At 40.9% G+C, this 12441-nt stretch overlaps 1 protein-coding gene across 2 annotated transcripts in view; it reads left to right on the forward strand.

Moving 5' to 3' along the window:
* Window positions 1–1254: 1254 nt before the first annotated feature.
* phrf1 (PHD and ring finger domains 1) overlaps window positions 1255–12441 on the forward strand; it is a 12433-nt gene continuing 1246 nt past the window's right edge. Inside the window, exons 1-17 of one of the 2 annotated variants that reach the window (XM_077568682.1) lie at window positions 1255–1402; window positions 1979–2034; window positions 2129–2257; window positions 2361–2471; window positions 2876–3072; window positions 4075–4158; window positions 4460–4593; window positions 4953–5044; window positions 5720–5895; window positions 6163–6295; window positions 6366–6466; window positions 6565–6758; window positions 6842–6964; window positions 7121–7275; window positions 8680–10483; window positions 10571–11781; window positions 11869–11939. In XM_077568682.1, coding sequence (XP_077424808.1) covers window positions 2176–2257; window positions 2361–2471; window positions 2876–3072; window positions 4075–4158; window positions 4460–4593; window positions 4953–5044; window positions 5720–5895; window positions 6163–6295; window positions 6366–6466; window positions 6565–6758; window positions 6842–6964; window positions 7121–7275; window positions 8680–10483; window positions 10571–11781; window positions 11869–11939 — 4668 coding nt within the window. In that variant the 5' untranslated portion in view covers window positions 1255–1402; window positions 1979–2034; window positions 2129–2175. The remainder of the gene's footprint in view (window positions 1403–1978; window positions 2035–2128; window positions 2258–2360; window positions 2472–2875; window positions 3073–4074; window positions 4159–4459; window positions 4594–4952; window positions 5045–5719; window positions 5896–6162; window positions 6296–6365; window positions 6467–6564; window positions 6759–6841; window positions 6965–7120; window positions 7276–8679; window positions 10484–10570; window positions 11782–11868; window positions 11940–12441) is intronic. The other variant, XM_077568683.1, reaches the window with a different exon arrangement.

Below are 12441 nucleotides of genomic sequence, written 5' to 3' on the forward strand. Positions count from 1 at the left end.
ATCCAGGACACACATAACCTCATGGCATAGACTAGTACCAAATCAGGATTACATTGCATTATGTAACAGATTATAGTACACGTAGTTGGTTTGATTGAACACGAGGAGGCGCCACATTAACAGGAAAAAAAAGGAAACTGAATGGACGCTTTGCGCAAAGCACCGTGACGTCAGCAGTTCACTGCCAGGGTCGTGCAGAGGGTGAAGTCAAATGGTGCTGTGACACCGGGCATCCACCCTGAATTTTTCCCAATGGGCCTGGTACCTAATCTGGCAAGAGATAGATTGATAATATGAATAACTCAAAGGCGTTCTCCACAATATCAATCTGGGATCGCTCCAATGTGATCTGCTCGGGAAAGGTGGGCCATTCAGTACAATACTTCAAGCTGATTGGCCAATGTGGCAACTTGTGCACACATGTCATCTTTGTTGTCGTCATAGGCAAAAATAAAAAAAAACACAAGTATCTTTACCAGCTAAAAATGCACGAAATGTCTCTCGCTGTTCTTCATTCAACAAGGAAACTGTGAGAAATTCAGCGTTGATGCATTCATCCATGTTAGGTTTGTTTGTTTCCCACAGCCTTGGTGCTTCTTGTTTTCGTCACAGCCGCATATCCCACCCCCAAACACAATGATCCAAACGATCGGTGTAAATCAGCGTGCTCGGTACAAGATTGATTCTCTGGGATTTGTGAACTCACCTATCCCGCGAAAATCCATCTTGCAGGCAAGGTTATGTAACCTGTAGTCAGGGCTGGACTGGCACAAAAAATTGGCCCTGGCATTTTGACATAGGCCTTCCGGTCAATGCCGACTCTTGAGCACATCTGGCTACCACATATCTCTGCCACTGCTGTTGATGTTTGCTGTCTATATTGTAAATGGAATAATGGGCTGCTCTTTCTAAATTGTAGGCGAGTCTCTTGGGGTAAAATGTAGGCAAAATAATTAAATAGCACTGCATCTACCCCAAAAGGTTCACCAGTCATCTGCCCTGTATGCCAGATGGCGAGTCTAGCCCTGCCTGTATTACTGTACAAACGTAGTGGCGGCCTATGTGTGTTTTTCCTGTGTCAACTATTTATTTGATTTTAAAATAAGGTCATAGCTACACATCTTTTGAAAAATCGTTGCAAATGTGGATTGTTACAGGCCTACTATTTTGAAATTGGCAATTGTTCAGAACAGTAATCCTTTATTTGTGTGTTATGCTCCACACCAGTAGGGGGTGGTAATTTGTTTAAACGATAGTTACCAGCCACTATTAAACATCAAAGAAACAAGAAGCTTCACTTGCCCATTTCCGTCGAAACAGCCGGCGGCGTCACTCAACACCCCCTTAGAAATGTCAATTACTGTCAGCAGTCAGCGTAACTTTCACTTCGCTACTAACTATGGTAAGTTTGATTGAGCCTTTACTTACCTGATTGTGAATTGGAGTTGGTGCTTGTAACGATGCAGAAGATATTTCAAAGGAGTCAAAGCGCAATGCTAAATTTAGCTTATGCTAGTCGAAGGTAGCTAACAACATGGCTTCATGCTAGTGCAAATGCCGCTTGCTTGTTATTGTTGGTGTTTTAAGCAGGAACGTATAAGCATGTTTGGGTTCACAATCGTGTTAGGGCACACACATCTGTAATAAAAATAACTCTGTTCACTGTCTCTGTTTACAATTCATGCAATACACGATGTGATTTGAGTGTCGTTCAATGCTGAGTTTGCTTCTTTGTTTACATATAGCTCCCGTCTTAGAATATGCACCTTCCAGCATGCATGGTTAAAATATTCTCGTTTCTGACACTCTAAATGCTCACACTTTCGTTTGGACCCAATGATGTCATAAAGTGTTTTATTTAAAAAAAAAAAATTAAATTGCTGTGTATATATACAGCATATTAATGATTTATGTAAGTAATGAACTGTACTGTAGTTGCATCCTTCATGCTCACTTTTATGTTTATTATTTGACACAGGCAACAGTACGGATATAAACTACTGCCTTTGATCAAATCAACTTGACCTGTCCTAGGTAAATAATCTGTTTTTCGATTAATCCAGTTAACCGTCACTTTAAAAATAATGATTTATAATTTAAAGAATGGGTCTCAATATCATATCGCCAGTGTTTTGTAGACGAGCTTTGGAGTGAAGATTCTGTTAATGATCAGTCATGGACGATGATGACAGTCCAGATGAGCTGATAAGGCGCAGCAGCGTCCACAAAAAAAGAACTGCGCCATGGGACATTTCAGGTAATGTGTGATCTGTATTCATCACAAAAGCATGACATGCATGAATTATTTGTACACAAAAATAAATCATTTATTATTTATACTTACACTTATGTCATTTTAGACTCTGATGATGACATTGATGGGTCTGAAGAGGGAGAATCAGAGAGCAGTGATGAAGAAGATGATGAGGATTTGGGGGGAGAGGAGGGAGAAGACAATGAAGAGGAGGATGGTAATAGTAACGTCAAACTCGTTATACGTATGTTTTTGAACAGTCACGTTGGTAACTCCACATCGTCATGCCACTGTCTGGTGTAAAACGTGTCATTTCATTATCACAATTAAAACAATCCCCCCGAAAAACAAATACTTCATAATGTACCGTAAAATGACTATCATGGACAGATTTAATATTCGTGTAAGAGTTCTTCAAAGAACTGACATTACATTTTTAATTGAAATCATCACATTTCATAGTAAAATGGGTAACTTTGCCCATCATAAATTCTCCTATTGAGTTAAGGGAAAACATGACAGACAGTAGTAGTAGTACTTGTTGATATATCTTCTTGACTGTATATTACTTTGTATTTGTATTAATGATCAAGAACCTATACTGTGTATTATGCACATAAGATGAGGATGAAGAAGAAGACACTAAAGCTGGGGATGGAATTGTAGGCGAGGCCTCAACAACTATTTCAGCTATGAGCTCGGATGAGGATGCAGATAAATGTCCCATCTGTCTCAACACCTTCAGCAACCAGCCCGTGGCGACGCCAGAGAACTGTGAGCATTACTTTTGCCTCGACTGCATCCTTGCTTGGTCCAAGGTAAGAAGACAATTCATTTCTCAACCGTAACACTGTTAAATGTGCGGCTCGTACCACAGTTGTACCAAATGTTTGCATTGTCAGGTTATTATTAATTAGATAACAACCTCCAAATGGACATCGGAAAATTCAAACAAAATATGGGAGTTAAAACCATTGTGCATGGTGACTCACATGAGCTTCTGCAAATCTTGTGAGGCTTATAATCGCTCAACTCAATTCAGCCTTACCGTATTAATTTTTACGGTATTTAGAAAGTGCTTTCACAGGTACTTACAGGACACATGACATAAAACATTAAAAACCAACATGGCCACCACGTTGGCACGAAAGCCTACTCACTCTAGTCTACTTTGTTTTGCTTAAATTTTATTACAATGTAGTTTCATTTTATAGTAGCTACCTTCTCTAAAACTTGCACGACAATTATCTCATGCACAGTTAATGATAATGAATGATTTTTTTCCTCTTTTTTTGTGTGCATTATTTCCTTTGTTTGTTTGTTTTTAATTAATTTGAGAACTATGAGGCACAGAGCCAGTGTCATGGTACAACAACTTGGGTTTAAATTCAGAAGTTCCACTTTTAGCTTCTAAACTATATTTGAATTTTTTTCCTGTTGAATGGCATATGCTTAACAGAGACATAAATCCACCGCCCTCTGCATTCCACTGAAATTGATGTCAAAGTGCCCAATGGCTCGCTTTGCATTTCTGGGTTTGATCATGTGATGTTCACATTTGACATCATAGGACGATAGAATGTTAAAATGACTGCTCTCTTTGAAGATGAAAACAAGTAAATTAATCTAAATTATAATTATACCAATGCAATATTAATCAGAATGCCATCACCGTGATTAGACTGCTGAGGGCGGATTAGAACATATTAACGAAAAAAATATTTTTGATTTAACATACACTTAAAAATTGCATTCAAAATCTTTGCAAGTAGAAGAGAGAATGATCTAATCTGGTCTGATGATTTTATCCCTCTTTTTAGAATGCTAACTCATGCCCTGTGGACCGTATTACATTCAACAGCATATATTTACGGAACTCTTATGGCGGCAAAGTGCAGAAAATGGTAAGAGTGTGTGTGTGTGTGTGTGTGTTCATTGCTTTTCCAATCATATGCAACAGATCCAATCCAAAATCCAAAATGAAAAGAGTAAAGTTAAATGTGTGACAGTCACAATCCATGAAATTACCTCACTTAAATCTTTACAGTAGACAATATATCAAGTTTGTGATGTGGTATGCCTTGTTGACAGTATTATCATAAGTCTCTCAGGGGTCAATAAAAAAAAAAAAGTACACCAGAAATGACTTGCTTGTCTGTATGTACTGTATCTAGATTTAGTTTGTTGTACTTATGATCCATACAGATTACAGTACAAAAACCGGTGAGGAAAGACGATGTTGAGACGGTTGATTTGGACTTGGAACAGACCAACTGTGAGGTCTGTCAGGGCAGTGATCGAGAGGACCGCCTTCTCCTCTGTGATGGCTGTGACGCAGGGTGAGATATTCATCCATTTAAGACTCTTGTAGCACTCTGTGGCAGTAGTCATCCGATAGATGGGCCACCGATCGTGATCTGCCATTTATGTGGAATAGTATGTGATCAGCATATGTGGATTAATGCCTTTCATTGTCAATTACAAAAAAACAATCATTCGCAGCTTGAAGTTATGACTCTTACTTCGCAGGCATTAACCAATTCCGTAAATGACAAGGGAACACAATGACCAAAAATACTGCACGTTAACACAAAATACTATTGTTGGGTTGACTGTTATACTTTTTTACTTCCAAAACAAATATGGTTGCACACTAGCAACGCACTTGAGTTATTGGTCAACTTCCCTTTGTTGACAGCTACCACATGGAATGTCTCACGCCACCGCTGGACACTGTTCCTGTTGAGGAATGGTTCTGTCCTGAATGTGTTGCTAATAACAACAACTCAGGTCAGTTACCCGGTAGTCATCATTTGTTTTTTGGCGTACAACCTGTTTCAGTTTGTTTTTGCTTTTATATGTATTCATGTATAATTAAGTTTATTCAGTTGGTCTCTAACTATGTTGTCTTAATAACATGTCTGTGGCATGAGTTTACCTAAATACATCGAGCATTATCAATTACAGAGCACATATGTGCACTATTCTTTAAGCCTCCGGAATTGTACGCTGTTTTGGGCGGGTGGTCCTGTCTGTGGAAAAGTAACTGCTTGACCCGGCCCGTATACTGCTGCTTTTGACAACCAGGGTCAGAGCTGGTGGCTATGAAAATAATGTGGAAAAAGCAGCCCCTTTAAAGATATTTCACTCACAGAGGCAGCGATTCATAGCCTACACTTCATACATCTATTAACCAGCTTTCTTACACATTCACTGGACACATTGTTTAACCGAAATATTCTATTTTGTGACGTGACATTTTTGCAAAAATAGAACGGCTTTTTCACAGACACATTTTAAGAAAACGGCAGATAACAAAAGACATGGTTGTTGCATTTCATACTTGATGGGAACTCCAGAGATCCAACTATTTGTATAGAATCAATTAAACAAAAAATTGCATTATATGTTATAAGTGTGGAGGCTTAAAAGCTTTGACGCAATCTTTTTTTTGGGGGGGGGAAGGATCAACAGAAGAACAGAATCAAACCCAAAGGCTCCCATCTACTGCCCAGGCGACCACCAGTCATTCCCAGTCCCGAGCTGCAGGTCCAACACGAGCCATCGCCCGCACTCAGCACAGTGAGCGGGTTCGGGCCAATGTGAATCGACATCGCATCACACAGGCACGCACATCGCAGGTTTGGCATGATGGCGTGATGCTTCTTCCTTGTGTTATTTATTTTTTGCTTTACACCAGTGTGTGCGCTGATGGATATGTGTGGATCAGTGTGTTGTTAGTTTGTACAATATTTGGTGTAAAGGAAATTTACTCACCCTAAGGTAATATTGACAACAGGAGAGTGATGCATGTGAAGTACTAAATATGCATGTGTTTGGTCCTGTGTCCAGAATGGACTGATAAAATAAACCTGGACAGTGATTCATATACTGCCGTTTTTTTCTAGCTTGCTCCCACATACCAGATCCAGTCTAATTGGCTGGATGACACCATCAATGCAGTGGTTGCTGGGATGAACACAGCTATATATGTAAGGGACCTCACACCTCGTGCTCCAACCAGACACAGGCGCAAGACTGGTAAGGTTTACATAAATCCAACAGTGGCAACAATTGTACCAGAAAAAAGGTAACACTTTTTATTGAACAGGAACACGTCGAAAGGCACATTCGGGTAAAAAAGTTGGTTCAACAAAGCCTAAAAGAAGACGAAGACGTAAATCAAGGAAGACTAAATCCAAAAGGACGCAGGTGAGTCTGTCATCAGCAATTGCAAGCCTTGCACAAAATATATCATTCAGTGCAATGTGAAATGACTAATGCTTGTCTGTATTTTTGCTTTATCATAGGTGGGAAAAAAGGTAGCGACTCCACGGAGCCGCATTGCCAATAGTCTTGGACTGTCAAAGGACAAGAACAACTGTTCACTTCCTACAGTGTGTCGTCCCTCAGAGCACACGCTAAGCAGCATGCGAGCTGACATAGGTGCTGCATCCCTCTCTATCTACGGGGATCCCTTTGACCTGGATCCTTTTGTAGATCGGTATGATCACTGATCCGTTGTTCTGTGATAACCTGCCCTTAATGGTTGAGTAGTTTGTTACCTGTGGAACTGTTTTTTGGCAGTGAAGGAGATGAGCAAGGAGAAACTGTGTCATCATTGCTGGAGGCAAAGAGACGAGGGATCTCTCATTCTGCTTTTCGCTCACATCAGCCTGTTGCTCGACCTGTCAGTGCGGGTATCTCAAGGTAAAAATCCACTTTGGTGTATAGTTTTTTTCTTTTCTTGACTTATTGGTGATGTATGTATATATTTGATTTTATCAATCGCAAAACTATATAATCTTAACAAAAAGATGCTGTAAGTAAAGAGGGGGACAACCCAACACCTTTGTGTGATACCAGGTGGGGTATGGATGTTCCCCAAACTGGAGGTGTTGTGGAGCCAGCGCCAATGCCTGATCTGCTGGGTAACATTCTATCAGGGCAAAACCTGCTCTTGATGGACAGCTCTGATGTCGTCATTAGTCGTGATGGTTCTCTTAAAGCCTCTCAATCAGGTAAGATTCTAACCATAGAGCCAAAAATCATACCCCCTCCTTCTTTTTTTTTTAATTCACCTTAAAGGGGGGAAGAACAGTTTTCTAAACAGAACAACTCACTTTTGGCTAATTATCAGACTATTAGGAGTTGCCGTCTTCTCAAATGAGGTAATCATTTGAACTTCCACTTAGTTCTTCCAGATGAAAACCTGCTACTCATCATTATCTTTTAATCTATTAATTATGGATGTTCGATTCCACTTTTTTTCTGACCAATGTTATAAGAGTGCTCAATTCCTGAGTAGTCACTGATACCAAGTACCGATATCACTTGTACTTATGATAAAATTTCCCCCAAAAAACAATGACATTTTTGAAGACCTACATATCCCAATATAATTTAGCGCCATCTAGTGGTAAACTAGTAATTCATTCATTTAAAAAAAACAACTATTAATTCTATAATATGCAAAAAAATATGTTCTATTATATCAACGTACATTTTTTGTTTATATAAACCGTAGGTCTAGTAATCGTTAATTACATTAAATAGGTCGTGCCGCGCCTTACAGGAGGCTGAGGTTTTGCCATCATCGTTCCGCTAACAATACCGGAAGAAGAAGAACTATGCGAACGTAGTTAGCCTCTGTTGGTGCTAGCCAGTGGGTCGACTGCCGGTTACCTTCCACAGCTGAGTGGGGCCTGCAAGTGGTCATCGCTGAATCCCTTGATTCAGGCTCCCACCACCTGTCCAGCTCTGATTTGCTCTTGCTTGCTTTTGCCAGCTTCTCCCGCTATCCGCTCAGGTTAGCTGCTCTAGCTGGTTCTTGCAAACCACTCTTGCTTGCCGCTCCTGCTCGCTCACTTACGCCAAATAACAATTGGTAGTAATTGGTGATAGGATTGCCAAGTGTGGTCTCTCTGAGGCAAAGTACGCGTGCTTCAAAATTGTTGCATTCTATTAGTTCACCCCTAGATGGCACTAATAATACACACTGTCTCTTTAAAATTGGATAAAATGAATGTCAATTTTCTATTCTTATAATTTCTAGTTCTGATCATAAAACGGTCACAAAAGGGTCGTGAGCACTGATCCCTTGAAATAAGACCTGTTATCAGCACAATATCGATCTGTACTCGCCTATCTAATTTTAATGCACAAAGATGACATACCTTCTATTGTCTGACAAGGGGAAATTTTCCTTTATTATTTTTTTTATATCTAGTACATGCCTACTGGATAGGCTATATATGCACAACAGCAATTGTAATTGTATATTGATGGAAGCACTGCAGCAACTCTGGCTACTCTCAAGTTCATACACTTTAAAAGAAAGAGTTATCAATCACTATTGATTGCATTTCTTCTTCGAGATGGCCGTTAATGTGAACCCCTGCCTTACATTTTGCTTTAATTTTCAGCAACAACTTTGTCTACATTGAGGCCAGAATTAAGAAAACGCAGTAGCTCAGAGGAATCCGGTGGTCTTGCCCAGCCAGTGGTTTCAGCCAGCCTAGGAGAATGTTCTTCATCTAATCACGATGACAGACATCTACCAGGACCCTATCCCCACAGCAACTTGAACAGACCTCTCCCCCAGCGTTCCTCTCGAGTACCTTCAGATGTGAGCCATATCCAGCCTCCTCACTATCCTGATTTGTCCTCTAGAGGTCACTTGTCTTTCCAGCCGCCTCTTAAAAACCGACCATCGCCATCATTTGGCATCCAGAAAGCCAATGGAGCCTCCATGTTTGACACCCTATCCCCATATAAGGACTCAAAACCAAGCTCTTCCAGGAAAACAGCACTTCTATCACAATGTCAACCCATCAAAGCACCTACAAAGCCCACATGGGTAGATGTGGACATCCTCCCCAAAATACCAAAAATAAAACGAGATGCCACAAATAATGGTCATGGTGGCACTAATAAAAACAATAGTAAGTCTTCCACCAGTATTAAAAATTCTGGCATGCCTGAGACAGCCTTGGTCAGCTTTGCGGGAGACAAAAACAGGCAGCAAAATGTTGCCCAGCAAAGCAACACTGACCGCCAGCCTCAAAATCAAGGAGCTGGTTCCTCTCAAGCCTTCTCCAACTCATTCTCTATTTCCTCTTCCACGGTCTCTCCTTCCGCGCCACTGTGCAATTCCTCAGTGTCTTCCTCATCTTCATCGTCCATAAGCTTCCGAATTAACACCAGCGGGAACTCGTGGCATTCACGACGACTCATCCTTCCGTCCTCATCTGCTAGCGGAAGCAGCACACAGGGTGAAAGGGGAGAGAAGATGGATGAGGCAAAGAAAAGACTAGAGCACAGAGAAAAACAAAAGCTGTTGGCGTCACGCGCAGCTGACTGTAAGAAAAAAGATGTAAATGTCTATGACCCCTTTAATCCAACTTGGTCAGACTCAAGCAGTTCCGACATTGAAGATGAGAGCTTGAGCAGTGGATTTCATCAATTTAATTTTGTTCCCAGTTCAGCGTTCACTCATGATGTAGCACAAAGTAAGCAGAAGATGCTACAAGTGACAATTGAAACACGTCAGAGTGAAGTCGCACAAGAAGAACCGAGGAGTGCTCATTTACAGGCTTCATCACTGGTGGGCAGTTGCACTTCAAGGGTTGTCAAAGTTAAAAAACAATCAATATTGGTGGGAACCAAAACTGAAGAGCTAACAGCACTTAGTAGCATCAAGGTAAAGAGGGAGCCAGCACTTGCTGATTCAGGAAAAGACAGCATGTTTGGAGACAATTTGAAAAGTTGTTCCAAATTGGAGACACCAGTCACGTTTTTACCTGTCCAACACAACCTGGACCGTTTAAAGACAGGGGAGCGAAGTGGGCACAGTGCCAGTAGTTCCAAAAATGTCTCAGAGGACAAAAAGATTGAGTCTTCTGGTTTTGGGTCGTCTTTTTTCAAGGTCAAAATAAAGGAAGAAATAAAATCCGAACCCACACCTCCAAGAAATTTGAGCCATGAAAAGAAAACTTCCACCACAGCAGCTCCATCTCAACAACAACACTCTACTGCAAACTTCTCAGAATCCAACAGAGGCAAAACTAAGGACCATCTTGTTTCAAACCAGGGAGACCGGAAAAAGAAAACAAACAAAGATGGAGAGAGGCGGTCAAGGTCACGACAGAGAAGGACTCGTTCATTGTCAGAAAGTTCTGATTCCAATTCTCCGAAGAACACTCGTAAAAAGGGACAACGAAGATCAAGGTAAATTGACGTCAGCATATATATTTTTTTCATTTAAAAATCACAAATTGTGTTGTTAATCGTTCCTCTATGATTTTTAATGTGAAGGTCTGGCTCCAGATCAAGCAGCAGAGAGCGGTCAAGGAGAAAAAGACGTGAAGAAAGCAGCCAGGAAAGAACTGATAGCAGCAAAAGTGGCCGTGAGAGAAGAAGGGTGTCAAAGGATAGGACATGTCGTCGTTCTCGGTCCAGATCACGGTCCAGAGGTAGATCCAAGGACCAGAGACGTAGACGCTCACGTTCTAAATCCCCATCCAAGTCACCATACAGGTCCAAATCCAAGGAACGACGGAAAGAGCGCACACACTCACGCTCTGATGATGAGAAGCCTCAGCCAAAAGACAAAAGGAGACCTCGGTCCAGATCAAGCTCGAGAGAGAGAAGGAGAGTGGATGGCTTTTCTAAAAGTTTACAAAAAACTTCAGTGTCCTGTTTTTCATTTACAAAATATCACAAGGACGCTAAAGAAGAAAGCGGAGTCACACAAAGTTCTGTAAAAGAGGGGGGGAAATATGTAGTTAGAAATATGTCATATTCTGTTGCAAAAGGGGAAAAGGAAGATGACATTGACACTAAAGCTTTATCTATGGGAATTAAGAAAGATATAAAAATCATTGCAATAGAAAAGAAAGATGAGCGACAATGTATAGATATGTTTCAACATTCTCCCACTCCCCCACACACTGAGAAAGAAGATACACCTTCAACCATCCAAGGACGAGAAAGAAAGCCCATCGAGATGGAAGTATGTAAAACAATAAAGGTGGAAGAAACTTGTGAAAGCACTCAAATTAAAGCGGAGTCCGCATCTTCAGAATTGCCAGTCACCTCGCCTCTCACCTCAGGCGGTCACAAGGAGTCACCTAACCGCTTTCAGTCCCATGTCAAGGCCCCAGTGGACCAGACAAACACGATTGAGCTGAAAGTCCCAATGGAGCTGGCCCCAGAATCTGATGAGGACTACTTTATGGATATGGTTCTTGACAGCCCCGATCGTGTGACGCAAGAGCAGACTGAGGACATCGGTGCCAATATCAAACAGGAAGACATCGGTGCCAATATCAAACAGGAAGACATCGGTGCCAATATCAAACAGGAAGACATCGGTGCCAATGTCAAACAAGAAGACATCAAACAGGAAGTGAAGACTGAGGCAGAACAGCTGTTCACTGCATCCAAAATGAAGATTCAAGGGAAGAGGGTGACATGGAATATACAAGAGCCTGACGGAACGCAACCAGACAAGTGTGTCAGCAGCAGTAAGGGATGATTTCTCCTTTCCACATTTTGCTGTCCAGTAATTGTTCCTGCATCTGTTTGATTTCTTTCACCGCACTTTCTTTCAGAGATGGGTTTGTATAAAAAAATGCTGAAGCAGGAGGCAGCTCACAGACCCTCATCCATTACAACCAGCCAGGTAAGACCTACTACAGTTAAGTATTTGGGTATGACAGTACTTTTTTCTTTCTTTCTTTTTGCCTGTGCACACTACCACACTGGATTCAAAACATGTTTTAAAAGCGATATTCATAAAATCCAGATGAAAATTTGACTGAGGGATAGCCCATAGATAACACAAAATATATTATTTTCTTATACTTCGGTGTCTTGGGTTATGAGTGCCCCAATTTCCGAGATATTAGGAGCTCCAAGCCGTCGCTTGGTTGATTTATTTATTTATTTTTTGTGTGTGTTGCAAGCCAGAATTTGTAAAGCATGAGCTTCACATCCATTGCCACTTGACTAAAATAAGAGTAATGAAAGAACGGTAATCAATTGCATCAATACATTTAAGTCATATACTGTACTATTAAATAGAGTTAGGAATTAAACTCACAAGTCAAATTAGTTCCAAACATTTCCAAGTTCTTGAAACTGAAACTGAAATGGATTTGTTTTTTCAAAATACCGGTAGTACA

Source organism: Vanacampus margaritifer, chromosome 6 (assembly GCF_051991255.1).
Source record: "Vanacampus margaritifer isolate UIUO_Vmar chromosome 6, RoL_Vmar_1.0, whole genome shotgun sequence".
Lineage (NCBI taxonomy): Eukaryota > Metazoa > Chordata > Actinopteri > Syngnathiformes > Syngnathidae > Vanacampus > Vanacampus margaritifer.